General features: G+C 44.5%; 1 protein-coding gene across 10 annotated transcripts in view; it reads left to right on the plus strand.

Moving 5' to 3' along the window:
• Anks1a (ankyrin repeat and sterile alpha motif domain containing 1A) overlaps window positions 1–27935 on the plus strand; it is a 154174-nt gene that overhangs the window by 45200 nt on the left and 81039 nt on the right. For 7 of the 10 annotated variants that reach the window (XM_013516792.1, XM_005389537.2, XM_013516797.1 and 4 more), the window contains exons 2-4: window positions 19680–19760; window positions 21572–21728; window positions 23593–23655. In XM_013516792.1, the coding sequence (XP_013372246.1) occupies window positions 19680–19760; window positions 21572–21728; window positions 23593–23655 (301 nt within the window). The remainder of the gene's footprint in view (window positions 1–19679; window positions 19761–21571; window positions 21729–23592; window positions 23656–27935) is intronic. The other 3 variants (XM_005389538.2, XM_013516798.1, XM_013516793.1) reach the window with 1 other exon arrangement.

Below are 27935 nucleotides of genomic sequence, written 5' to 3' on the forward strand. Positions count from 1 at the left end.
AGTCAACCACTACATTAGGTATCTGTTCACATTGTAAACTAATTTTTAAATTGAGTTGTTTTCTTATTGTTAAGTTTTAAGTGTTCTTTGTATATTTGGGTTACATATTCTTTATTTATTTATTTATTTTTTTGGTTTTTTTTCTCCGGTACCAGGAACTGAACTCATGACCTTACACTTGCCAGGCAGGCGCTTTTGCCACTGAGCTAAATCCCCAGCCCCTGGGTTACATATTCTTTATCAGATGTACTTTGCAAAGATTTTCTAATACATGGCTTGTGTGTTCATTCCTTTGTTTCTTACAGAGCACTTGTAATTTTAATGAAGTCCAGTTTGTCACTTTTTTCTTTCATGGAGCATGATTTTGGTGGTGGTACCTAAAAAGTTGTTGCCCTTCCCAAGATTACCTAGGCTTTTTTCTGTATGATCTTCTAGGAAGTTTACAGTTTTGCATTTTACAGGTAAACCTATGATTAATTTTAGGTGTTTTTATTTTATTTATTTTTTCCTTTGCAGTACTGGGAATTGAACCCAGGGCCTTTGCACTAAGCTACATCCCCAGACCTTTTCTTCATTTTTAATTTTGAGACGGGATTTCCCTAAGAGTGCTGGCTTAATTCATTCTTCTGCATATAGATTTCCAGTACCATTTGTTGAAAAGATTGTCTTTTCTCTAATTACTTTTGCTTCCTTGTCAAAGAGTAGTTTTATTATATTTATATGGATCTATTTCTTTGTTTTGTATTATGTCCCATTGTCTGTTTTTTTTCACTAATGCCATACTGTCTTCATCACTGTAGTTTTATAGTAAATCTTGAAGTCCAGTAGCGTCACCCCTCAACTTTGTTTTTCTTCTTTGATGTTGTATTGGCTTTTCTGGTCTTTTGCCTTTCCATGTAAACTTCAGTATCAGTTTGTCAGTATCTACAGATAACGTGCTGGGACTTTGCAGTTGTGTTAGATCTGTAGATCAAATTGGGAAGACCTGCCAACCCCCAGCTGAGCCTGCCTATCCATGAACATGAAATATATCTCTATTTGTTTAGATTTTCTTTTATTTCATTCCTTAAAAGTTTTTGTATTTTCCTCACACAGACCAAATAGATTTACAGTCCCATAATCCCAGTACTCTGAGAGGCTGAAGCAGAAGGATCTCAAGTTTGAGCCCAGCCTAGGGAATTTTGCAACTTAGGGACACCCTGTCTCAAAATTAAAAAATAAAAAAGGGACCGGCCTGTAGCTCAGTGTGAAAGTGAAGGTCCTGGGTTCAACCCCCTGTACACCCCCCATGTACAAAGACTTATACTAAAGTACTTCATTTTTAAATACTAATTTAAATTGTTAGGCTTTAAATTTCCAATTCTAATTGTGCACTACTGATGGATAGGAAACAAGTGACTTCTGTATATTAACACTGTATTCTGTTACCTTGTTTAATATTACAAGATTTTTTTTTTGCCAAACCTTTTTACCAATCCTTTATTTTTCCTGTACAAATAGTCATGTCATCTGCAAACAAAGACATTTTTATTTCTAATCTGTGTACCTTTTATTTCCTTTTCTTTCTGCATTAGTTAAAACTTCTAGTATGAATTTGGATTGAAGTTGTGAGGGGTTATCCTTGTTCCTGCTTTTAAGGAAAAAAAATCTAGTTTCTCACTATTAAATGTGTTAAGAGCCGGGCATGGTGGCATACACCTGTAATCCCAGCACTTGGGAAGCTGAGGCAGGAGGATCATTGTGAGTTTGAGGCCAGCCTGGGCTACAAAGTGAGCTCAAGGCCAACCTGAACTGCATAGTGAGACTCTTGTCTCAAAAAGACCGGAAAAAAAAAAAAAAAAAAAAAGTTAGTGTCTAGTTTTATTTGTAGACTATGAGGTTAAGAAAGTTTCTCTGTTTTCCTAGTTTTCTGAGATTTTTGGTCATGAGTGAATTTTGAATTTTGTTAAATGCTTTTTCTATAAGTGTTGATATGATCATATAACTTCTCTTCTTTAGCTTGTTGACCACAATTGATTTTTGAATGTTGAACAGAAATACATACCAGCTGGTCATGGTATGTGATTCTTTTTGTACTGTGTTTGATTTGCTGACTTCTGCTGAGGATTTCTATGTCTGTGTCATGAGAAATACCAGTCCGTGTTTTCCTTTTTTGTAATGTTCTCTGGTTTTGGTATCAATGTAACACTGGTCCCATAGAATGAGTTAGTAAGTGTTCCCTCTTCTATTTTCTGGAAGAGGTTGTAGACAGCTGATTCATTTCTTCTTTAAATGTTTGGTTAAGTTTGCCAGTGAAACCATCTGGGCCTGGTGCTTTTGTTTTATATGGTTATTAATTGTTGATTCAGTTTCTTTGATATAGACCTGTGCAGATAATCTTTTCCTACATGAATGAAATTTGGTAGGTTGTGACTTTCAAGGAATTTATTTCATGAAGGTTATCAAATTTGTGAGTGTAGAGTTGTTTATAATGTTCTTTTATTCTTTTCATGTCCATGATATCAGTAATGATGGCTCTCTTTCCTTCTTGATTTTATTTTTAAATTTTATTTTAGTGCTCGCTTCGGCAGCACATATACTAAAATTTTATTTTAAAGAGAATAGTTAAAAAAAAGAGCAATAGCAACATACCAACATCACAGACATAAAACTAGACAAAGCAAGAACATTAAAAGTGATACAGGGTTTCAAAACAAGATGATAGGAATTAACAGTGGTTGTTACATTACATACTGTTCCTTCTTGATTTTAATAACTTGTATGTTCCCTTTTTTTCTTGGTTAGCCTAGGATGTTACCAATTTTATTGATCCTTTCAGAGAAGTAATTTGGAGTGTAGATTTTAGTTCATATTACACTTTAGAACCGTAATGCTTTAGCTTTGAGCAATCTCTAAATTTTACCTAGTGGGGCTGGGGATTTAGCTCAGTGGCAAAAGCGCCTGCCTGGCAAGCGCAAGGTCATGAGTTCGGTTCCCGGTACCAGAGAAAAACCAATAAATAAATAAATAAATAAATTTTACCTAGTAATTGCTAGACATATGTGTGCATGAAGGCATATGAATTAGGAGCTGATACAGGCATATCATTAGAACATCTTGGAGTGCACAGACTTTCCAAGGCTTTCACTATCAACAGAATAGTTGTATGAATCAGCAGGTAGGTAAGTTGGTCAGACCACTGACTGAGGTAAGTGGATAAGAAAGAGTAGTATGGATTTAAGAGTCAGGCAGAAAATTTGCATGCTGGCTTCCCTTCTTAAGTGTGTGTTCTTGGATGAGTGATTTCCCTTTCTGAGCGTGTTAGAAACTATAAAATGCAAATTCTTATTTTACTATTTGGCCTGAAAAGTAGAATTAATATATATTAGGTGTTTACAATGATAACATAGTACATAGTAGACACTCTGTTACAATATTTGTGCTTCTAGTACCACATCTGTTAGACTTATTACAAAATTTTGTGCACGATAACATTTTCCTCTTGTTCTTCGATATACGAAGCTATATATCTACCCACATGAAGTTCGTTGTTGTAAATGGCTGCCTCTTGACGTCTGGGAAGCAGAGAGCTATTTGTAGGAAAGCCAGCCAGTTTGGGAAACAGTTTCCTTTGTAACTGTCCTGATCAAGCCCCTTGCTCGTCAGCGGGATCTTGTGCACAGCAGGCTGCTGCTGCTGCTTTCGGCCAGGTGTTTGTCAGGGTTCTTAGTTATCCAGAGTGAGCGATTATTTTTGGAAAACTTCCAAGGAGAAGGTACTGGGTGCCTTTTGACAAAGCTAGAAAAAGAATTCGACAAAACAAATTTGCTCGGGTAGATTTGAAATGTTGATTAAATACAGATCTCAGAGTTCCTGAAACAGGTGCCGGGAGTAAGCTAAACGTATTATGAACAGAGTCATAGAAAGTGAGGAAAACCTGGACATACTTAGAGCCAAAATGTTTTTCCTTTCTGTCTTCTTTCTTGTTGTGTTTTTTTTTTTTTTTAATGTTTCAAATAATTTGCCTCGTTCACTTGTTTTTACTAACAGAAGTTACAACTAAGTGGCTGTGGTGCTTACTAATTTATGGAGAAATGAGTTCTTTAAAAATTAAACAGAAAAGCTTAACACAGCAGAATTTGATCTCTATGACCTGTAAGCCTGTATTTTCAGAAATAATAACTATGTTTCCTTCCCTAACTGATGTAACTTAAAAGCAAGTCATCTGCTTGGGAAAGTCACCTTTGCTCTGTGGAGCTCAAACGGGGTTACTGGTGAAAGGGTTCAGGGAAAGGGCAGTCCCTGGTGTCCGCATCTCTTGTTGCACAGTAGATGATGGCTCTTGACGAAGAAGGTTCTGCCAAGGACCTGGTGCCAGGCTGCCCCATTTGGGGGGCGTGCGTGGGGCATACCGGCCCATAGCCCTGACCTCACCCTCGTTCTTCTTCTGAACTCACAGTACCAAACCATCCCCTGCACCCAGGTTCGCAGACTCACCCAGCAGGAAAAGGACTCAGCCTTATGAATCAGTTCTTTGTCTGTCTGTTGGACTGACTGTCCAAAGCCCTTAGTAGATCTCTAAAAAGTAAGGGGAGAAAGGCAGAGAAGGTAAAGAGGAGGGCTGGAGAATCCAGCTGAGGACGTGAGGAGGGTTGGTGTCAGGGTGCGGTGTAGGGAAAGGACGTTTCCTGGGGAGGTAGGAGACCTGGTTTCCATCTGGTTCAACCGTTCGCTAGCTGCTGCTTCTCTTGTGGCTTGCATGTCCCCACCTGTACTTGGCTTTGGGTACCGAGTGTAGAGAGGAATCGGACAGAGCCCCAGCCCCTGAGGAGGTCATTGTCCGATGAAGGAGACAGGCTTGTGGAAACCAAATAAAACATAGCCTTGTAAACGTTTCAAGTTGGGGGCATCGATAAAGAACTAAGGACACAGTTATCTCAGCCTGGAAAGTGGGTGACATTTCCGTGGAGCCTAGGAGTCTACTTGGGATTTCACAAAGAATGGGGCAGAGCAGGGAGAGCGACGGCAGGAAGACACAGCTGGTGGGCGTGAAGGTGACCCTTGGGTGCAGGAGAGGGGGAGGGCAGCGGCCCCGAGTGGCAGTGGGGCGGGTGGGAGGCCCAGCTGTGTTCCTGTAGATGAGGGAGCACCTAATGGGACAACAGCTGACCAGAAAAGCATTGGGAAATTTTTGTGACGGAGGCAGAGACTTGAAGGGGTCAAGATCATTGTGGAGAGGTGATTTTGAGAGTAAGACAGTGACTGGAAGTGGAGAGGAAGAGATAAATTTGTGAGCTGTTTTAGGACATAAAATATCTGGGATTTGGTTTTGGTTTTTCTCCTGTACCGGGAACCGAACTCACGACCTTGCGCATATCTGGGATTTGGTAAGTGTCTAGTTGACCCATTTGCCTCCCCTAACCTCAGCTGTCCCTTAAAGTAGTGGTATGCAAGGCTTCTGGACATTGCCTTCTAAAATCCGGGAGCCTTTGAATTCACCCGTGTGGTCACCTCCCCCGGGAGGCGTCGTTGGAGTGAGGTGCTTCTTGGCCTCTTCAATTGAGGAGGTCCATTCAGAAGCAAAGGGGAGTGACTGATATTCATTCTCCAGACTGGAAAAGTCAGAAATCACGGGAGGCTTTTGTAGAGGGAGGCCAAACCCAGAAATAAATGTTCCCTAGAACCCAGAGCCCTTTCCTCTTTCACGAATTTCATAACTGTAAGCCGGCCTCTCTCTTCAGTAGATCTGGCTTCTCTTAAATTTAAAAACAAAAACGAGCATGGGGAGGGGTTTGAAGAAAAAGTCAATCCTGACACTTTGCAAAGGGGTAAGGAAGACTTTTGAAAACCGCCACAGTAAGGAGAAGGGCATAAGAGACAGAGATCAGGCTGAACTCCAAGTAGAGCAAAGGCCGTGGGGATGTGCAGTCAGGGAGCAGGAGGAGGAAAATCTCCTAGAGGAGACTTGTAGGGTAGGGGGATTCTTGCTGAACTGACCTGACGGGATTCTTGCTGAAGGGAGGCCAAGGTCTTAGGTACCCAGGCGGGGGTGAGTCAGCTCCATCAGATATGCAGGGGCTCCCAGACTGACTGAGCAGGATTCCTGCTGAAACTGGGCTGGCAGGCCTGGGGGCCACGGTCAAGGCTTAGCGGGAAAGAGGCCTCAGAGGCGCCTAGCTAACGCTGGGTCAAGAGTAGACGCGGTTGGTGTGCGTTTTATTACCTCACTGCCTGCACTAGTCAGTCTGAGCTGTTCGGTTTGTTAGTATAAGCTTAGAAAAATACTCTGTTCTTCCAGAAATGAGATCATACTCTACGTACTGGTGTGCAGGTGCGCGCCCCACCTAATCTGAGGCGCTTTTCGTGTCAACACACACGCACCGGTCTCATTCTCACTGGAGGTACTGTTTACATCAAATTGTAGACTGGAAGTAATTTCAAATATAAGCACTTACATTTACAATGTTTTTTTTCGCATATATTTGCCCATTTATTTTGTAAAATAACTCTTAGGGCTGGGGATATAGCTCAGTGGCATAAGTGCCTGCCTGGCAAGCGCAAGGTTGTGAGTTCGATCCCTGGTACCGCAAAAAAAAAAAAAAAAAAAAAAAAAAACTTAAAAAAAAACGTAAAATAACTCTTGGAAGCGAGGGATAGGTCAGGAATATCTCCATTTTATGTAGATAACTCCAGTTAGATGAAAATCGTCTAATTTCGTAGAAAATTTGCAGTTAATGTATGTTAAGTCCAGGATTCACACATGGGTCAGTTGCATGTGTGAAAAATAAATTTCAGCCGGGCGTGATGGTGCATGCCTGTAATCCCAGTACTCAGGAGGGTGAGGCAGGAGCATTGCTGTGAGTTTGAGGCCACCCTAAGCTGCATAGTGAGGTCCTGTCTCAATGCCTCCAGGATAAAAAAGAAAAATAAATTCCAGTCTTTGCCTTTTAGCTTACATATTAGCCATGTTCAGAAAACCATTTTTGTCTGTGGTGCCTTGGGACACTGAGAAAATAACATGTGATATCTATAGGACCTAGAATCGCATGATAAATTTCATTTGAAGTATTGATCCCTTTTGTATAATTTCTATATTGAAAAATCTTGCATTTTAATTTTCTTAAAACAACAAGGTAATCATCTTAAATAGGCTGCAATTAATTCACTTTGTAGCTTTCCTCATAATGTTGATGCTTTCAGTGGTTCCCTTAAGTAACAGTTTGTCAGCTAATTGGATTTCTGGAAATGTTGATGAAGTCCTCAATTAACTGCTTCTGCTCACTTCCCTTTGGGGCCCATTTCCTACCTGGAACATCCGGGCCTCTCCTCCTCAGCGCTCTTCACTGGTTTCCTGTGACCCTGGAGAAAAAGAAAAAGAGCAAGTCCAGCTGTACATGGAGTGGGGTGTATGAGCAGGGCAAAAATGAAAGAACACAGCTGTGGGGAGTTCACCCTAGGAAAACGGTGAGGAGAGGAGCCATCTTTCAAGAAGCCATGCTGTGCAGTGGTTAAGATTTTGGACTTCAGCCCAGTGTCACCTTGCAGCTCTGTGACCCTGGGTGAAGTATTCACCTCTGCACTTGCCAAGTTCCCCTCAGGTTCTCCTTAGAAGTAAATAGTGGATTATTTAAAAAAAAAAAACAACAGCCACAACATAACAAAAGAACCAGGTGAGCTGAGCTAAGAGGCTAAGGCAGCAGGATTGTGTGAGCCCAGGAGTTAGAGACTAGAGACCTGCCCAGGCAACAGAGCAAGACTGTTCTCAAACACAGGAAATAGTGGGTTTTCAAGTCCACTTTAAGATATCCTTGCATTGTAGTAAGCTTTGAGTAAGTGTTAGCTGTAATTCCTAGGGCCTTCAGGTACAGTGTTGCTAGAAAGAGGTCTCAGAGTCTCCATGGAGTAAAGTGAATAGTGCTGTTAATTATTATGCTGGAGCAACAGATATCAGCCAGGGCTTAGGGTTTCCTGCTGCGGGGTCATCTGTGCCCCCAAACATGTGACAGATGAAGTCATCTTTCCTTCCTGCCTCAGCCCTTCTGGACTTTAACAAATCAGGAAGCAAATCATTTTTTAAAATCCCTGAACGCAGAAGCACTCGTGGAAAAAATTTTGCTTTTTCTTTTGAGACAATGTGTCTTAGAGTGATGAGTAGGCATAAGTACTTAGTAAATTATGTGCAGTATTAGTTTCCCAAAAATAACTTAGAAAAGGGTATTTGAGTCCTTGTAAGTAGTTTCTGTCATCTGAAAAATAATTCTGCCATACTTTTCTTTAAACAGCAAGGGCCTCATGCGTCTGGGTGTGGATTCTTGCCCTTGAGCTCTCAGAAAGTGCCAGGTGCGGTACTAAGCTGCACCGAGGATACGGTGGTAAACAGAATGTGTGTGAATCTGCCCCAGAGTGAGAAGAACAATGACATAAGGATGAGCATAGAGCTGTGTCCCCAGAGCTTTGAGGAAGGCAGGCAGGGGGGCTCTGAGGAGCCAGCAAGGCCCGCCTGGCCTGGGAGTTGGGCGGAGCTCCTGCACGGTGGGAGTGGGGGCAGCACTGGAGACGAGAGAGGAAGGGCGATGGGCTCCTGTGTTTCAAACAGGTGGCGATTAGCCTGGCTTCTGTTACTCCTGCTCACGAAGTCCCGTACATCTGCGCCATTCTGAGTTCCCTTAGCATTTGCAGGCCTCACACCGTGCGTGTTTTGTTTCCATATTTCGATATCCCGTAGGGTGTGAACGGAATTGGATCATCTTCATTGTAAGACACCTAGAATAACACAGTGGCTTGTCCGTTCTCCCGCCACCCCCACAGTGCCAGGTGCTATGGGTGCCAAGCGGCATCCCTGCCGTTGGAGCATGCAGTGTGACCGCTTCTTACTCACTAAGTGAACACGTTGGAAGGGTCACACAGGCTCTGCAGCTCGGGAGCCCATTCTCCTGTAATCCCCAGTCTGCCTGCTTTGCAAGTGAGGATCAGAAAAAGTGAATGCTCAAGTGTCAGCTGAATCAGCTCAAAGGGCCCCCAGGTAAGAGCAGAAACCATTTCGGAAATAACGGCTTATAGAAGTCTGAGGTCTGTATTAATCCTCACAGTGTGTCTCAGCTGCGGCCGAGCGCCATGGTGGTGTCCTCTACAGGTGGTCACGCCCACATCTGCGCTGGAGTGATAGTTTCACTGTGCGCTCCTTGAGGCCCCGTTCCTGTCCCACTGGCCTGTCACAGCACTGAGGGGGGCAGAGCCTCACTTTCAGTACAACAGTGACTGGCAGTGGCGTCCTGGAGCAGATGACCAGGGGGTTCAGATAGTCCCTGCTGATTTGAGTGTATGTGTGGTGCTGTCTGTCCACCCCGACTGCTGACGACTGACAGTGGAGCTCAGAGCAGAATGGCTGGAGGAGCAGCAGTGAATGCAGCCGGCGAGTCAGGACAGCAGGAGGAGGCCACCTTCCACGTTTATGTTGTGGCTTGTGTCACGTCTGCAGTTAGAATGGGGCATTGCCTTGCCTGCTTGTGTCTCATCCTCCTGAGAGAAGGAACCCACACAGCCACAGCTTGTTACCACCCGTTTGAGACATAGAAGCCCATAGCCACAAATACCCAGGTTACCAGAATTTTCCATCTTGTGTTTTTGACAAGGGCTTGTCAGCCTGTCAGGCGGCAGCAGATCCTATCTGCACCTGTCCTACCAGAGGCCTGGGAGCCTGTCTGGGGAAGCAGCCGTTTCTGACCCCTGGCACTCTCTTCTGGCATTTCCCCCACATTTTCTTGTTACTACGCTTCTCATAATCTCTGTTGTAGAAGAAGATTAGTGTCTGTACCTGTCAGTGAGCCCACTGCTGCTCCCTCCATCCTTCAGCTGTATCACAGTGTTGGCTGGGCTACAGCTCAGTGGTCCAGGACCTGCCTAGCTTGGGTTCAATCCTGCACCACCAAATAAATCACAGTTTTTAGTTATAGTAGTATTTAATGCTACTGTTACCAGGACTATTAGTATTATTCAGCTGCCAAGCCAGTTAGGACTCTGTGGTGTTTTTTTCTGCTTGTATAGTGCATCTTACCTCCCAAACTACAGTTACACTAAATCAAGGCACATTTTCAGATATATTGTCTGTACTGGAGTACAATAACTTTTCTTCTTTTTCCCCATTGTGACTTTTATTTTATACTTTATTTGTATATTGAGTTTCTCATATATGTAAGGGAAATTGTGATTATTTAAGCTTGTGTGTCTGATTTACTTCACTTAACATTGTGGTTTCAATGTGCATCCGTTTTCCTACCAACGGCTCAAATTTTTCTTCGTTATACCAGAGTACTACTCTATTGTACATAAATACCATGCTTTCTTTATTCATTTATCTGTTAGTGGACAAATAGGCTGCATCTAAGATTCAGCTATTGTGAATTGTACTGCTGTAAACCTGGGTGTGCATACACTGCGGTGGCGTGATGTCTGTAACACTTTTGGGAAGGTACCTAGAGGAGGAATAGCTAAGTTGAATGGGATTTCGGGTTGTAGTGTTTTGAGGACTCTCCATGCTGATTTCCATAGTGGTTGTACCAGTTTCCATTCCCACTAACAGTGAAGAAGGGTTTCTTTCCCCCACCTGCCGCCCGCAGCCTCACCAGTGTTTGTTATTATTTGATTTTTTTTTATGATGCCATTCTTTCTGGAGTTAGATATAGTCATGGTGTTGTTTTAATGTGCATTTCTCAAATGGCCAGGATGTTGAGCATTTGTTTGTGTGGTTATTGGCCATTTGTAGTTTTCATCTGAGAAGTGTCTTTTCATTTCAGACTCTCATTGTTTGACTGGGGCTTTAAGTTGGGGGGAGCCTAATTTTTTTGAGTTCTTTATATACCGTATTCTACATATTAGTCCTTTGGGGAGTAGCTGGCAATTTTTTTTTCCCATTCTACAGAATGTCTCTTCACTCTATTGCTGGATTCCTTTGCTGTGCAGAAGCTTTTTAATTTGATGTGAACCTACTTGTTGATTCTTGGGGTTTTTTCCATGTATTTATTGGCCATGTGTACTTCTTCTGAGAAGTGTCTATTCATTTCTATCGCTTATTTTTTGATTGGGTCTTTTATTTTGGGGATATAATTTTTTGAGTTCTTCGCTTTAAAATATTCTTCCCCCTTGAGACAGGGCCTTGCTTGTGTAGTTCAGGCTGGCTTTGAACTCATTATGTAGCCTAGACTGGCTGAACTCGTGTCCATCCAGTTCTGCCTCAGCCTTCCAAGTGTTGGGATTACAGGTGTGCACCGCCACACCCAGCCCAGTTCTTTATGTATATATTCTGTGTGCTGGGGATATATCTCAGTGGCACAAGCACCTGCCTGGTACGTGCAAGGCCGTGAGTTCAATTCCTGGTGCCAAAAGAAAATTGGTATATGTATTCTAGATATTAGACTTCTGTCCAAGGAGCAGCTAGCAAATTGTTTTCCCACTCTATCGATTATCTCTTCACTCTGTTCATTGTTTCTTTTGCTGTGCAGAGCTTTTTAATTTGAGGTAATCCCAAATGTTGAATCTTAATGTTGTTTCTTGTGCAATTACAGTTCTGTTCAGAAAGTCCTTGACTACACCTATGTCTTAAAGAATTTTACCAATTTTGTCTTTCAGCAGGCTAAGTGCTTCAGTTTTAATATTTAGATCTTTGACCCATTTTGATTTTAGTTTAGTGCACAGTGAGAGACGGGGGTGCAGCTTCGGTCTTCTGCATGTGCCCCGTCAGCTTTCCCAGCACTGGTTGGCAGGAGTGTCCTGATTGGCTGAGATCATAAGCGTGCACCACTTCACCCAGCTTGCTTGTCTGGTTCTTCATGGATTTAATCTACTTTCTCCTACCTGGGTAAAGGGCTCTCAGCTCCCGACTGCTCTGGAGTAGAGCCTGTGGTCTAACACCTCTCTATGCAGAATTTGTGTCAAGCCCTGCTTCAGCCCTCCCCATCCCTGTGCTCCTCCCGCCTCTAATCCCTGAGCCTGCCCAGCCCTGGCATCTGAATTGGCCTGCACTACCCAGAGGTTGAGTTCACTTTGTCAGCTCTGCTATCTTACCCACTTTACGTCTTTCCAAAAAATTCGACATCTTTACTGCCATCTCTCCTGTTCCTTGTGACATTTTTCATTTTTACTCCTATTTTAAAGGTTCTGGAAGGAGCAGAAATGAAAGCATGTGGTCGTGTTTTCACAGTTAACCCCGTTGGCCCCTGTGTGGGGATTTGTGACTGACTCCGGCTGTAGGTTTTGTATTTCTCCAAAGATCATAAGCTTCCCTGAGAGTGGGGATGGCTTCATAGGCTCCTTATGTCTCTCCCTTTACCCTCAGCCATTAAATATGTAGAAAGGGCTTTAGTAAGGATGTGTCAGATTCATTTGAGTGAGATGGAGTCTTTTTAAAATTAGACTGACTTTCCATTGCATTGGAAACCTGCCAGCCTTTCTTGAGCCTCAGAGATAAAACTGACTTTGCAAAGATAATCAAAAGAAGAAAACAGTGAAGGCCTTTGGCAGAAAAAGGCTGAGGAGACGAACTCCTGGTTAGACCTTAGGATTTAATGAGGACTTGATGGCGTGCTCCCTTGGACCTCTCTTCCGCTCCCGGTCGGTGCCGTTGCCTATTACAGGGTCTTTGGTCCAAAAAGCCTTTTCCTTACCCAGTGCTCTGAGAGTGAATTACAGGAAGCAAACCATAGAACTCCAAGCCGTTGCTTTTAGCATTCAAGGTCAAGGATCTAGAAAAATTAAAAGGAACATACAGTCAAGGTCAAATGTGGGATTTGGTTTCAGTGTTTATGTAGTTAGCTGTATGAGAGTCAGCAAGTCATTTGAACTTTGGAGTCTTACCTGTAAAATGGCAATAGTGCCTGTTCTCCTGCTCCGTAATACTGTTGCAGGGGTCAGGTACAGATAACATGCATGCAGACATTTGAACTTTGTCACCTTAAACTGTTCAGTTTGTGACCACGACAGTCTAGACCAGTGCTCATAAACCTACGTGCGCCGTAGCCGGCTGTTTTTATCATTGAAAGCTCTGAAAGGTTCACCATCACTGGTGGACCTTCAGAGCCACCTGTTCACTGTTCTTCTACATGCAGGAGTCAAAATTCATTTCAGCCTGAACAAACCCTCTTCCTGTCTTCTCCACGGCCTCATGCTCTGGGATTTTGGTTTTTTTTTTTCCATGCTCTGGGATTACACACAGAGCAGCCTTGGTGTCTTCCTGAAGTTGCCCTCACTGTCCATAGACTCTCCCGGCCTCCAACCCCAGCACTTCCCACTTGTGTCTCGTTGCCCACTCCCAGCTTTTCTGTTGCATTTATCCTCTTTACTCTGCCCGCTACCACTGAGACCTTGCCTCACACCTCAATCACTGACTCCCCATGGGCTCCCTGGATCTAGTCACTCACTCCCAGTTCATCGTCTGTACAACTGCCCAGCACAGCGATTTTTAAAACCCTGAAATGTGCGGTCATCACGACGTGATGGTGAGGAAGGAATTGACCCTCTGCATGCCCACTTCCCAGCTGTCAGCAGAAGGGTTTTCCTGTACCGTGCATTCCCTTGTTCGAGCCCCTTCCCAGCATGCAGGCCCCTCCTGGCGCCCGACGCCCGACGCCCGACCTTGCATTCATGAGCTTTCCCTCACACTCCAGCCACTCCCAGCTACTTGCAGTTGCCCCACTTTGTAAGGACCTTGAATTTGAGTTGCTTCTTTGTTTGCTTCTGCCTGGCTGTGTCCCCAGCTCACGTATCTCCTCTTCGGAAAGCTTCCTACTCCTGTTTCCCCATGAGTCGCTTGCTCCCTTCTCAGAACGCCGTGCCCTGCGTAGCAGTTCCAGTCGTGTGTTCACTTGTCCAGCTTTCCCCCTCAGATCGCTGGTGGGTGACCTCTGGCATCTAGCGTAAAGATGATTGAGCTGGCCTGCATTGGACACCGTCCGGCTCGTGAGAATGATCCATTACTTGTCTGGCAGTCGCTGGGTAACCACATGAGCACATCACTGCCAGCTCAAGGCCACTTCAGCCTTCTCAAGCGCAGTATTCTTGTATATCTTACCAAGAGGTTGTTGCCATTTTTAATGGCCACTAATACCATGGATTTGTGACACTGTATAGAGACCATACCGTGCTCAGGTCATGTTGGTTGAGGGCCGGCAGGACTCTGAGTTCATGGGAGGGCATTAATTATCTGAATGGTAAGAACTGAATGTTAGAGGTTGCGGACTGGCGACCCTGGAAATTCCTCACATAGTGCTGTTTTCTGGAAACGTGAGGGATCCCTCTGGAAAGCTTATCGAAGTACGAACGGAGAGCTCACTGGACTCAAGGTCACATATGATAAATGTTGTGGGGAAGTCGGGTGAGATTACTATCAGAAATGTGTCACAGACCAGGGGACATTTGACTCAGGCTTCCTTCTGTGCTGGGCACAGTAAGTGTCCCAGTGATTTTGTTGTTGTTTGTTGTTCTTTTGTTTGTTTTGCTATTCTTATTTGACTTCACGAAGACTTGCAGCAGTTGCACGCCAAGCTTTTGCCTGGACTTTGATGGATCTGAAGAGTGCTGGGAAGTTTAGTTGTGAATGTTGATGGACCTTTGGACAGGAAGCCTCCAAGTCAGCCAGCTTCCTCCCGCCTGACTCCAGAGGTCCCTATTCTTGCCCCCTGAGTGTGTGCAGATGCCATCTAAAACGCAAATGCTTCGGAGGCTGGGGGCCGAAGGTGCTGTTGAACTGGCTCAAGCTTCTCATGGCTTCAGTTCTGCTGAACGGTCAGAGTCCTGGGAAGCCTATCGCAGAGTCTACTGTTGCAGAGATAGCAACTGGAGGGTTAAGTGGAAGACGCTGTATCTGCTGTGAGACTCATCAAGATTAGTCTTAGGGTTTGTTCTGCAAGCCAGAGGGTTGGGTGCAGAATCTGACAGTTAAGCTTTGTTCAGGAATCTTGTGGGCTGTGTCTAATGTTTCTCCCCCTGGTTCTCTTGGTGCATTGTACTCTGCTTTTGTTTGGTGGTGAGCAGCTCTTTGTCACCTGCTGTTTTAGCAAAACCTAGAGGACAGCTGTGATAGGGAGGAAGACCTAGCATGTAAATAGCTCCTTTCTTGTGTTGCCAGAGAGGAAGAAACTTGGGTGGAGGGGATGTTACTACCGTCCTGTCGAAGCTAAAATACCAAATAGGGAGATTCCAGCTCACTGTTTTCATTTAGGCTTTGCTTAATGTGTTTCCCAGTCCCTAGAATTTCTAGATAGACTTCGAGAGGAGATGCTAATGAGGGAAAAGAGAGATGGGGAGGAGGCTGGGAATGCAGCTTCCTTTGGGAAAATTCCTGTCTTTCTTCCTCATCTTTTCTAGCTCTGAGGGAGTTTTAATGCTGGTGTAGGATGTCCAGACTTAATTGCTCCAAACCAGAGTTACAGAGGTAAAAGAAAATGTTGGAGAGCTTGCTCAATCCTGCCCTTCAGTAAAATAAAGGACAGTGGAACTCTTTAACTTTCAAGATTACTTTGGGACCAGAGTTGCACAAGTGGAGGAGAGCAGAGTCCTAATGAGCCCTAAATTGGTTGCTCCTCCTGCCCCACCTTCTCCCCAGCCTCTGGCAGCTGCCATTCTGTACCATACCCTGAGTTCCACTTTTTTAGATTCTGCATGGAAGTGAGGTTGTATGTTTCTCTGTCTGTATCTGGCTTATTTCACTTAGCATCCTGTCATCTAGATTCATCCATGTTGTCACAAATGATAGGATGCCCTTCTCTTTAAAGACTGGTGACACGCTTTTCTTTCTTCATCTCCCAGTTGATGATCCCTGTGTACCTGGGCTGCTGTGACTAGTGCAGAAGTGAGTGAGGGAGTGCACACATCTCTTCAGCAGCCCAGTCCCCTTCCCTTGGGCGTATGCCGCGTAGTGGGGTTGCGGACCACAGGGTGGTTGCATTTTCAGTCTTCTGAAGACTGACCATACCTTTTTCTGTAGCGGCTGTGCAATTCACATCCCTGCCAGCCCGTGCGAACGTCCCATTCCACTGCACCCTCATTATCGCTCTCCTTTGTCATTTTGGTGACAGCCATTCTGACTGACAGCTGTGAAGTGTGTGCACATTGTGTTTCTGCTTGGTATTTCCCTGATGACTAGCAGTGTTGAGCATATTTTATTTCCCTGTTAGCCATTTATCTTTCTTTTTTTGAGACATATCTTTTCAGGTTCTGTGCTTCTTTTTATTTATTTATTTATTTTTGGTTTCTAGAGACACATTCTTGCTTTGTAGCTCAAGCTTGGCCTTGAACTGACTATGTAGTCCAGACTGTACTTGAACTTGTGGCAATCCTCCTGCCTCAGCTTTCTGAGTCCTGGGATTATGGTCCTGTACCACCATGCCCAGGTACTCATTTTTAACTTAGGTTGTTTTCTTGCCATTGAGTTTCTTATATATTTTAGATGCTGGCCTCTTGTCATGTATATGGCTTGCAAATATTTTCTCCCATTCCGTAGGTGATCTTTTTGCTGTTGATGGTTTTCTTTTCTTTTTTGGTACTGACAGTCGAACTCAGCACCTTGTGCTTGCCAGGCAGGCGCTGTGATGCTGCGCTATATCCCTAGCTGTTGACTTTTTTTTTTGCAGCACAGAATCCCACTTTTTAAAAAAGATTTTAAGCCTAACATCTACATGCTTATTAAAGTGACATGTTGCTCTTACTTAACTATTTATTATTTATCATCTTGATGCATTTTTTTCCCTATGCATATTTCCTCTCTCTTTTAAAATTAGTATAAAAGTAGCCATCTATGGTAGTGCATGCTTGTAATCCCAGCACTCAGGAGACTGAGGCAGGAGAATCACCTCGAGTTCAAGGCCAGCCTGAACTACATAGCAAATCCCTGTCTCAAGAAACCAAAACTAAATAAATAATGAAAACACAACATGAATACTGTTACATTGTAAGTGTTGTAAACGGTGTGGTAGAATACAGGGCAGAACTTGGCAGACTCTGTTGTTCCCCATTTGCCAGTGCCCCCCGACACACAGGTTTCCTTCCCCAGAGCAGCCACTGACAATGCTCAGTGAATGCTTTAGCCACTGTCCTTCCCCCGGGGTGTGCGTGTACGAGTATTTTCATAAAGAGGGACTCATACTCTGTGTGTCACACAGTGACTTCTGTTTTCCACTGAACCATGGCAGAGTCCGTCTTGGGAAAGTGTTCCACGTCAGGACATGCAGTTCCTACTTCGCTGCTGTTGTTAATGGTCATGTAGTATTTCATGGTAAGCGTATACCTCATTTTAAGTGCTCGCCTGTTGACGTCAAGGTTTTAATCTTTTACTCTTCCAACAAAGCGCTGCTATGCAAGCGTGCATCTTTGAGCACATGTGCAAATGTTTCTGTTGGATGGCTGCCTGGAAGTGGGACTGCTGGCTGAAAGTAAATGCTATTTTTGGTTTTGATAGATGCTGCCAAGTTGTCTTCCTGAAGGAACCCACCGGTTTAAACCCATGCTGGTGATGTTTTAATAGTGCTTGTTTTCACACACTTGATAATGTCATTATTTTTGTTTTATCCATCCGATGGGTGAAAAGTGATATTTGATTATTATAATTTGTGTCTCTGTAGATCTAAACTTGTCTATTTTCTGCCCTTTAAGAATCCCTAAACGTTGTCATTTTTTTCATGACAGTGTTTCGTATTTTTGGGGGGCCAAATTAATCTACCTACCTGTCTCTCAGGGTAGAGTAAGATACGATATTTTTTTCCGTCACTTTACAAAACTTTAAACAGACAGGGAACATACTTGTATATTTAATCTACTATTCTGAATTTCTCTCATAAATTCTTTCCAAATTACATTTATTAGTATTCATAAATTTGATTCTTTTTTTCTCTTTAACATTTATTATAATTTCTTATTACTGAGCAATACAACTGGTATATGCTATTCTACTCTGTTTGTATGGTAGTTAAAATAATTCTCTATTGATGTGTATTTCCAAAAAGTTCTTGATAAAAATGCTGCCTCCAGCATCTGAGCTTATTAAAGGCTCTGGGCTGGGATGGTTTTACTGGTGATTCTTTATAATTTTAGTGCTTTATATCAATAATTCCTGAATATAGAAATGAGACAGCTGCCTAGCTGATCTGTCACCCAAACCTAACACTGATACTAGCCAATAATAGTAGCAAAGAAGCAAAAACTAAACCAGCCTCACTTATGAATATGGTTGTTAAAATCCACAGTAAGTAATTCTCAAATGATATTCTCAAGTAGATTTCATTAAGGCTATGATAGATAACAGCCAAATAAAGTTTATTCCAAGAATGAAAGAATGGCTTAACGCAAGAAACCATTAAGAAACCTAATGATAACATATTTAGGTCGTTAAATGTGAAAAACTGATTAGCTAAATTGATGCAGAAAATGCATTTAAATTAAACAACTACATAGCTCTAATAGTGCTTTTAAAAGAAAAAGGGGCTGGGATGTAGCCCAGTGGTAGAGCGATATTGCCCAGCATGTGTGAGGCCTATCTTCAGTCCCCAGCGCCACAATCAACCAATCAAATAAAAAATAAAAAGCAGGGGAAAAATACTTTGTCAGTACAGAGTGCATGCTGTAAACCATCAGAAGTGTTCTTTTTAGAAAGAGAAGGTTGTCATCTGCTACTTAATATTTTAGAAGCTCTTTAAGACGGGTGTGGTGGTGCACACCTCTAATCCCAGCACTCGAGAGGCTGAGGCAGGAGGATCATTGTGAGTTTAAGGCCAGCTTGGGCTACGAAGTGAGCTCAAGGCCAGCCTGAACTGCATAGTGAGACCTTTTAGAAGCTCTGACCAATGCAGTGAGCTATGAGACAGGAATAAGAATGAAGGCTTTGATAGTTAAAGTGACACACCTATTTCATGTATTTCTGAATCACATAAAACATGCAAATTGTTTTTAGTTTATACATGCACACAAGTGAGGCATTCATTCTTCAGTATCCTTGAGGGACTGCTTTGCAGACACTAAAGTCCTCAGATGCTCAAGTTCTTATATACAGTGGCATATTTGGATATTATCCACACATTTTCCTGTATGTATATTAAGTCTTTCTCTAGATTACTTCCTAAAACCTTGGATGATGTAAATGCCGTGTAAAGGGTTGTACTGCTGTGTTCAGGGAAGAGTGACAAAGAGGAAAAAGTCTGTATGTATTCATGCAGGTGCATTTTTATTCTGAGCATTTTCAGTCTGCACTTAGCTGAGTCTGAGTTGGCACCCATGGCTCTGGAGGGCTGGCTGTGTCCACTGGCTGGCTGCGTCCTGGTGTTGATCCTGGCCCTTCCCGGTGGCATCATCCTGATGGTGTGGTCAGCAGAGGGTGGGTGCTCAGTACCGGCATCCGGCTGAGGGGTTGTTGACCTTTCAGTGAACTGGGAGCCCGCTGAGGTGTGAGTCCCAGACCGAGCCGATAATGAAGTTATGGGTGAGCAGCAGGGTGCAGAGCAGTCTCTCCCCAGGGGCACTGCGGTCTGGATGCTGAACGCCCCACCTTGCAGGCCATCCTGCCCCCTCCTTGCCATGTGTCTCTGTGGCATCCACCCGCTGCCGTCCTTAGGAGCTGTTCCTTAGAAGCCTGCCATTCGCTTGGTCTTTCCGAGTGGCCAGCCTCACTCCCGCGTTCTGACTTCCGTCTGTGAAACCTGTCTCTCTTTCTCCCCTGGTAGCATGTGGAGAGGGCCAAACGTGAACTGCGTTGACAGCACTGGCTACACACCGCTGCACCACGCCGCCCTGAATGGCCACAAGTGAGTAGAATGCCTCGTCCCTGCCTTGCGCGCACCCGTTCCCACTCCCACACCCTCGGCGTCCCTTTTGGTCCCTGTAAGGGTTGGCTAAGCCTGGCTCTGAGGAAGAGAAAAACTAAATTGTGTCCATGCAGAATCCCTGAGTTTGTCTTTGGTGTATCGTTTAAATATCCCCCACCCACCCGGCAACTTTAGTCTAAGTTGAATTTTACCTTTCCCTCCTCTTGTCCTTTTCTCAGATACAGTATTCCATTGCCACACAATGACGTAAGCATGAAGATCGTGATTAACCCCTTGATACGCTGAAAACAGATTGAGCGGTCCTGAGAAACATGCCATGTGTTAGAGTCGTAGTTCACGCTCTCTTTACTTGCCTACTGCCACTCTTTCCTGTAGCAGCGGCCCGGGGAACAAGAACCACTTTGGAGGGAAAAGCGCATAGATAACATGGCCTGTTCGTCTCCCTTGGAATGGAACTGGGTGGCCTTGGGCAGAAGGTCTTGAGGGAAGGTATGGGCTTAGTGGCCTTAGCTCTGCCCTCCAAGGGAGGGTTGTATGGCGGCCCAGCAGAGGGGCAGGTGCACTGTGTCACCTGAGCAGGTCTCCCCAGTGCAAAGAATGGAACCCAGAGTGTAACGGAACAGAAGTTATTCAGGAGAGCTTGGAACAAATACTATAGGAGATGAGCAGTAGAAGTTTCATTTTCAGGCTGGCCTGGTGGTGCATGTCTGTAATCCCAGCACTCAGGAGGGTGAGGCAGGGGGATCATTGTGAGTTCGAGACCAGCCTGGGCTACAAATGGAGCTCACAGCCAGCCCTAACTGTAGAGCAAGACCCTGTTTCAAGAAGACAAAAAAAAAAAAAGACAAAAATAAAATTCTGTTTTCATGAGGAAGGACTATTGTAGTCACTATAGGTTTTTCTTTTTTTCTCTTTTTTCTTTGGTGCTAAGGATTGAAACTAGGACTTCACACATGCCACATACATCCTCTACTTCTGAGCCATACCCACAGCCCCTCATTTTAGATTTTTCAAAGCAAGAAGTGGGCCCACCTTGTGCTGTACTTTTCTTTATTTGTCCAATATTTGGTCCAGCTGCATTGACTCCAGAGAGAGACCACAATTGTTTCCTTCAACATTAAGTTTTCTAAAGTACATTGAGTGTGATCTCTGTCTTCTGTATTCATCTTAAAGCTAGAAAAGAAATCTGTAGAGACTATTTCTCCCCTAAGTAGTGAGATAACCTGAATTAAAATGAATCTTGAACTCAGAGGGCTGTAGCAGAGTTCATCTCCCATGTTGTTTTTATTTACAGGGAGGATTTTCTTTGGGATAATTGAACATTGGTACCTGCTTAATTAATGGTGTCACCGAGGTGAAAGCCAGGTCCCTCTTGCTGGCGCTATCAGATGATACCATTTGTATCAGTTGTGTGCAGCAACTTTGAATTCTGCTTTACCTGTCCGCTTTGTCTCCCCCCGCTACACAACCTGAATAATGCAGTGAACAAGGACATCTGTCTTATTTGACTGTTTCTATGTAAATTTCTTCCCTGGCTGCTGTTTAAACACCACAGACGTGGAAATAATGCCCAACAGAGAGGTAATGAGTCAGTGTAGCACAGCTCAGGATGGCTTGGCCAGTTAGCGCCTGCACAGGTAGCTTATGGAATAGAGGGTAAGGCCAGGCGGGAGCTCAGGGTGGCAAAGGGCAGCCCAGTGAGAGCCTGCCCATGAGAGGGCTTCGTGCTGTGCAAATGGAAGGAAAGACTTCCGGGTTTTGCAGACTCATGATTGATTTTTGCCTTCCAGGGACGTGGTCGAGGTTCTCCTGCGGAATGATGCGCTGACCAACGTGGCTGACTCTAAAGGCTGTTACCCTCTGCACCTGGCGGCCTGGAAAGGAGACGCCCAGATAGTGCGCTTGCTCATCCACCAGGGGCCCTCACACACCAGAGTCAACGAACAGGTCGGAAGCGGGGAGGCTCTCCTCCCTCCTCCATTCAGCCACATGCAGCTGCTGCCAGCCCTGGCCACCCATCGTCATCTCAGTCCCAGGGCACAGGTCCCAGGGAGCCAGCTCCTCCACAGCCAGTGTGCCCCCTTGTCTGCACTCCTGCTCATTGCCGTGTGGCAGGAACCTTGTGTGTGAGGATGCGTCTTACATGCATTTGACTCATGCAGACTTGGAATACTAGTATAGTTACTATGATAATATAATGCATAATGGTCACTCTGCATGCAACATCTGAGGCAATGCAGATCCTTCAGAATTGCAGTCAACTTCAGACTGCCCGGCTTAGTTAATTGGAAATTGTGCTTATGCTACAGGCATGGCAGTGCAGCTTTCCCAGTGTTTACCAGTCCTACGTGAGCATCTTGTTATTTTATGTATATCTGAAGGTGCAGAAGTAAAAGCACTCATGTTACTGCCGAAAAATAAATTCAGAAATCGTGAAGGTTTGGAGGTCAGAGGTGATTCAGTGGGATGAAGGTCATTTCTAGGATGTCTTCGGATGTTAATTGCAGTGTCTGCATACTCTGCAAAGGCAGAGATAATTCTTAGAAAATATGAGAGGCAACATAGATTTAAAAAAAAAGGGAAACCTTCAGTGGCCCTGGGTGTAAGTAATCTCGGAAAACACCTCTTCTTTCCCTGTGTTCCTTGGGGAAGCGCCACTTGAATTACCTGCGTGAGAGCCGAGCCCCTCTCACACCCTCCTCCTGGGGTGGCCGAGGCTGTGTGCGCGGTGAGGAGCTGGCCCTGCGCTCCACTGCAAGCACTGCCCTGTGTCCGTGCAGTGCTGAGCTGCAGCAGGTGCTTCTCTTGGTGCTTGGTCTAGGGAGCACCTGCTGTTACTGTTAGTAAGCTTAGAACAGTTTTTCTCACGACTTCAGTGAGAGGAGATTGTTCAGTTACCTGTAGGATTAGCTCCAGGTTTACCCGCTCAGAAGCAGGAAATCATCCTGGCAAATCAGGGTCAGACCTTGTCAGCAAGACCCGTGCTAGGCCTAGTGAGTTGTTACGTGAAAAGTATGACCTTGATTCTGAGAAGGGCGGCTGCTGTCTGAGGCAGGAGAAAAGTAGAGGTCTCAAATAGCTCGATTTGGAGCTCGGCTGTGTGTAGCTTAGTCAGCTTACCTTTCCCCTTTGGGGCTCTGTTTTCTGGATAGGAAGTGACGGACATTTACGGTTATCAGTGAGGATGTACATTCATGACATTTGGAATGAGAAATGCAAATGCTCCTGACTAAAGTGTTAGTGTCTTTTCTCTGGAGAAGATGCATAGAGAAGCTTGCTTGTAACTAATATTCTTCAATATTGAAAATTCTGTTCACCCATTAAAGTTTTCATTTAAACAATTTCCAGCAACCATTTCTGACCCTGTCTGTGCTCACTCTTGCCTCGGAACACAGCTGCTTGGATTTTTGAGCCACTTGAGTGTGCTAGCCTTTCCTGCTCACAGCTGCCCCGCCTGGACTCTGCGCTGATAGGTGGACCATCAGCCCAGGGCTCTGAGTGTCGGGCAGGCAGGCAGTGGGGTAGGGGCCAGGCAGGATGTCTGCAGTAGCTTGAAGAACCTGATGGATCTAGGTAGTTACAAGCATGACGTTGATTTATTTAAAAACCATTAATGTGGTTCCAGTTGGATCCTTAGATGGGGGTATAGAGTGAGATGCCCTGGAGGTTGTGTTCCCCATTGACTTCCCTACAGGGTACCCAGAGGGCAGATGTGAGTTGTTCTCGCATTGCACCCTCTCGGGGCTGTGTTTTGCTTTGATATATTTCATACATTTTATCATCACATTTTCTTCTCCTTCCCTTTTTGTAGAATGCTCTTGAGATCAAAGCACTCAAAAAATACGGCCCCTTTGACCCTTATATCAATGCCAAGGTGTGTACTTGCTGCCAGGATTTCTCTGCCTCCGTGCTCACGCTGCGCCTGCGCCCTGGGCCTCTGGCTTCCGCTCCCAGCTGCTCTGGCTCCGCCTCACCCTTGCTGCTGTCCACTATTCCCATCTGCTTTTGGCTTGTCTGAGAATGGGAAAAGGCAGCTGCAGTGGGTTTGGGGTTATTTTTAAAGCCTATACTAATTCTGGGAAGGTGGGAAATGTCAGAAACAGTGGAAATGGAGAAATTGAAGAGAAAGCATTGTGTGCTTAACTTACTGTTGGGATTTCTAAAACCACTGAAATTTTTAAAAGAAAAATATAGTCCTATAAATTAGCTTACATTTAAATAAGCGCAGAAAAATGATTAAATTGTACTTCCTGGAATCAAAAAAATTATTCTGCTTTCCGGATTCCTTTTGCAGTGGAGTCTGATTTTCTTTCAGGTCTCAGTAACCGTGTGGTGTGGAGGTGTGGGAGGGGATCGGTGACTCCCCTGAGCTCCCTCGTCAGCTGTCGCTCGCCACTCTCCTCTCATTTCCTGGAGTCTGTACATTTTGCATGGTGCGCTGAAGCCTCAGCAGAATCCCCAGCTCACCTCTTCCTGCCCCTCACTCTAGGCCCGTGGAGACCTCTTGAGATAGAAAGCGAGGTTGCAGGGCCCAGCGGGGCGCTTGCCAGGCAGGGTGGAGGGTGGGGTTGGGCAGTGGCCCGGGGTGTGTGGTGATGACCCCCAGCGCTCACCGCCCATACCACCCAGTGTAGCCTCGCTCATCACCCAGGGTGGGGCAGCCTCACTGCTCAGCACTCTTGCCCGCTGTGATTGTGTCCAAGGGGTTTGATTCAGATACAGTTTGCTTTTTGACAGCAATCTAGAGTTCAGTTGACATGCCACATAGTTCACATTAGCTGATTTCTTACTCGCTTTCTAAACATAAGGCAGGGATTTCATGCTTCTTGAGAAGACTGATCTAGCAAGTGCAGCCCCTCCCTTCTGGGGTGATGGGACACAGGAGATGTGCCGTGGCTTTGTGGCCTTAATAGTGGAGAAGCAGTTGACCTAGGCTCATGGAGCAATCGCCTCTGTTTTGACATGCTTTAAACTCTGTCTTCTCTTTTAACTCCTGTTACCGAATAAGAAGGTACTCTAATTTTGTCGCTTTTTTGATGACAAGGAGTAGAGCAGTAGAGTAGAAAACTCTCACATTGTATGCGTAGGCTTTCCCGTCAGACTGAGTTTGAGGTTTTGGCTGCCACATTTCGGTTTCCTTGACTTTTGAGCATGTTGTCTAATTTCTCCGAAATCAGTTTCCTCTTCTGTAAAATAGATATCACCACTTAACATGCTGGATTGGTTTGAAAGGTTTTGGTTTTACTTTTGTGGTACCAGGAATTGAATTCAGGGCCTCATGCATGCTAGGCAAGCAGTCTACAGTAGCCCTTATTTTTTGAGACAGAGACTCACTTGAGTTTCCTAGGCTGTACTCAAATTTGTAATGCTCCTGCCTCAGTCTCTCCATTAGCTAGACTGCATACATGTGCCACTGTGCCTGGCTTTTGTTTGGGAGTTTTAGTGAGAAAATGCACAGCCAGGCGTGATGGTGCACACTATAATCCCAGCACGCTGGGAGGCTGAGGCAGGAAGATCCTAAATTCAAGCCCAGTCTCACTTAGTGATTTAGCAAGACTCTGTCTCAAAATAAAAAATAAAGAAATAAAAAGGGCTAAGGAGGTACCTTAATCCCCAGTACTACTACTGCTACTAATAGTAATGATAAGCTATATAAAGCAAAAAATATCTGGTAACCAGTAATATTTGAGATCCTAATTTTTAAAAATGCATGTAGTTTATTTCTCAAAAGCCGTTTTGGAATCTGTTACTAGTCAGTGATGTTTAATGAAACACTGTTAAGTTAGTTTAATCAGAGTTTTGTGGGGAGGGGGCTTGAGGCTAATGTTTTCCTAGTCAATGATTTCATTAGTTTATAAAGTTTTTTTTTTGTCTTTTTGAGACAGGGTCTCGCCATACAGTTCAGGCTGGCCTTGAGCTCACTTTGTAGCCCAGGCTGGTCTTGAACTCGCAACGATCCTCCTGCCTCAGCCTCCCGAGTGCTGTGATTACAGGTGTGCGCCACCATGCCTGGCCTAATTTATAAAGTTTTGATTAAAGGGTGTAACTTTGGTTTTTGGGTTTTTGGTTTTTTTTCTTCTGGTACTGGGAATCAAACTCACGACCTTGCACTTGCCAGACAGGTGCTGTGCCGCTGAGCTAAATTCCCAGCCCTTTTTTTTGAGACAGGGTCTCACTGTGTCGTCCAGACAGGCCTTGAACTCACAGTCATGGTCCTGCCTCAGCCTCCTCAGTGCTGAGATTACAGGTGTATGCCAGCATACCCAGCTCTTAACTTTGCTTCTTGAAAGTACGTTTTCGTAGCCTTTGATTTTACATACAGAAAGCGGATTGGTCTAAATGTAGTAGAACATACTTCTCTATTTGGAAATAGCACCGTTTGCCTTTCTCCTGCCTCTCCGCAAAGCCAAAGGACACACACGACATTCAGGGGTCCTGCTGAGGGTGCAGGGGTGCTTCCCGTCTCACCTCCTAGGATTTGTCCTGGGTCAGTGGGCTTTTATTGACCTGGCCTGTGTCTGGGAAGTACTTTGCTAAATGACGTTCGAATGCTAACTCCTGTCAGGAATCACCCTCTCGGCTGCCTTTCTGGGGGTGCGTGTGGTCTTTGTGAGCTTTGCTGCTCCTCTTCAATGCTTTGGGCCTTCCTGTTTCACAGATCATCATAATCCAGTCCAGGTGTAAACCATCCATAGCTGAGGTAGCACCTTGAAAAGTTTCCATTTCCTTCCTTTTAAAACTTAGTCTAAGATATCATAAAATGAACAACAGTCAGATTTGTTTTAGGGTAGATTTATGTTCCTGTTTATTTAAAGATCATTCAGCCTCAGAGCAGGAAGGGCCTCAGATCAGTTGTCTCCAATTCTTTGGATTTTTGGATACATCAGAATCACCCCAAGATCTTGAAGAAATTCCCAACTTAAAAAAGGTAGTAGAATAACACAGTGAACCACAGCATGGAAATACTTCTGAATACTGTGTCTTCTTGCTCAGATGTGGCCCATTTGCTTCATGCTGGTGTGTGTGTATGTATGATTAAGCCTTGGACATCACCATAATACTTAATCTCAAATACTTCAACTTAGTGCTAATTATTCCTTCAACCGAAGTCTCCTAAGAACAAGGACATTTATAAAACCACAATCAAGTTACCAAGCTCAGAAAATTCAGAATCGATGTCATATTGGTATCTAATAGAGAATCCGTGCTCATGTTTGCCGGGTGTCCCAGTAAAACCCTTTAGAGCACTTATCCTGCCCTCGTCCAGGATTGGACACTCATGGGATAGTTCTTCAGCCTTCCTTAGTCTTTCGGGACATTGATGCTCACGGAGAGTGCAGGCCAGCTGCTCCATCATCAGGCCCTCAGTCTGCCTGCCGTGCCTGTGGTGCCACACTCAGGGCAGGAAGGCTGTGGAAGTGCTGTTCTGACCTTTTTTAGTGTATCAGCTCCCGGACATGGAACGTCAGCTTGTCTCATTCTTGATAATGATGACTTTTTGTTTAATTTTGCACGGTGGCATTGGTAATCTTTAAATAACCGCTTCCTCGGCCTCTAGGGTGCCTCTTTGGCAAGTCAGGTTGGACCAACTTGCTAGTTATTTTTAAGCTTGCATATAATTCTGAAAGGAAGCCAGTCTGAGAACCACCAAGATTTTAAGTGCCTTTAGCAGAGCAGCTTTATGACCCCCTTTATCACCTGAAAGGTCAGCCATGTGTCCTTTATTTTATTTACTTGTTTGTTTTTCCTGGTGGCAAACAGAATTGACAGTCTTCTTTTGGATTTGACCGAGTTGCCGTTTCTTACATTTAGCTGCTGTCTGTCTAAACCTTCTATGCTTTGATCAGAGTGCTGCTTTCCAGAGTCTTACAGAGTGGTTAAGAAGATTAAGTGTGGAGTAAGCCTAACTTGTTCTTTGAAGGATGGGCTCATTTCTCATGTTTCCCCTGTGTCTTCCCCATCTCAGTGGATCCCTCGCCTTCCTTTCTGAGTGCAGTCTGCGTCTAGAGCCTCTGAGGGAGCTGTGGCCCCGGGCGCTGTTAGCAGTGGGGGCTGTCATCTCAGCACTGGCAAGTGATGGTCCTGACCTGAATAGTTCTGAAAAGGGAAAGGCCAAGGAAATGTTTCTGTATGATTTTCTGTTGCTTGTACTGT

The sequence above is a fragment of the Chinchilla lanigera genome, unplaced genomic scaffold, assembly GCF_000276665.1.
Source record: "Chinchilla lanigera isolate Chin_1 unplaced genomic scaffold, ChiLan1.0 scaffold00036, whole genome shotgun sequence".
Lineage (NCBI taxonomy): Eukaryota > Metazoa > Chordata > Mammalia > Rodentia > Chinchillidae > Chinchilla > Chinchilla lanigera.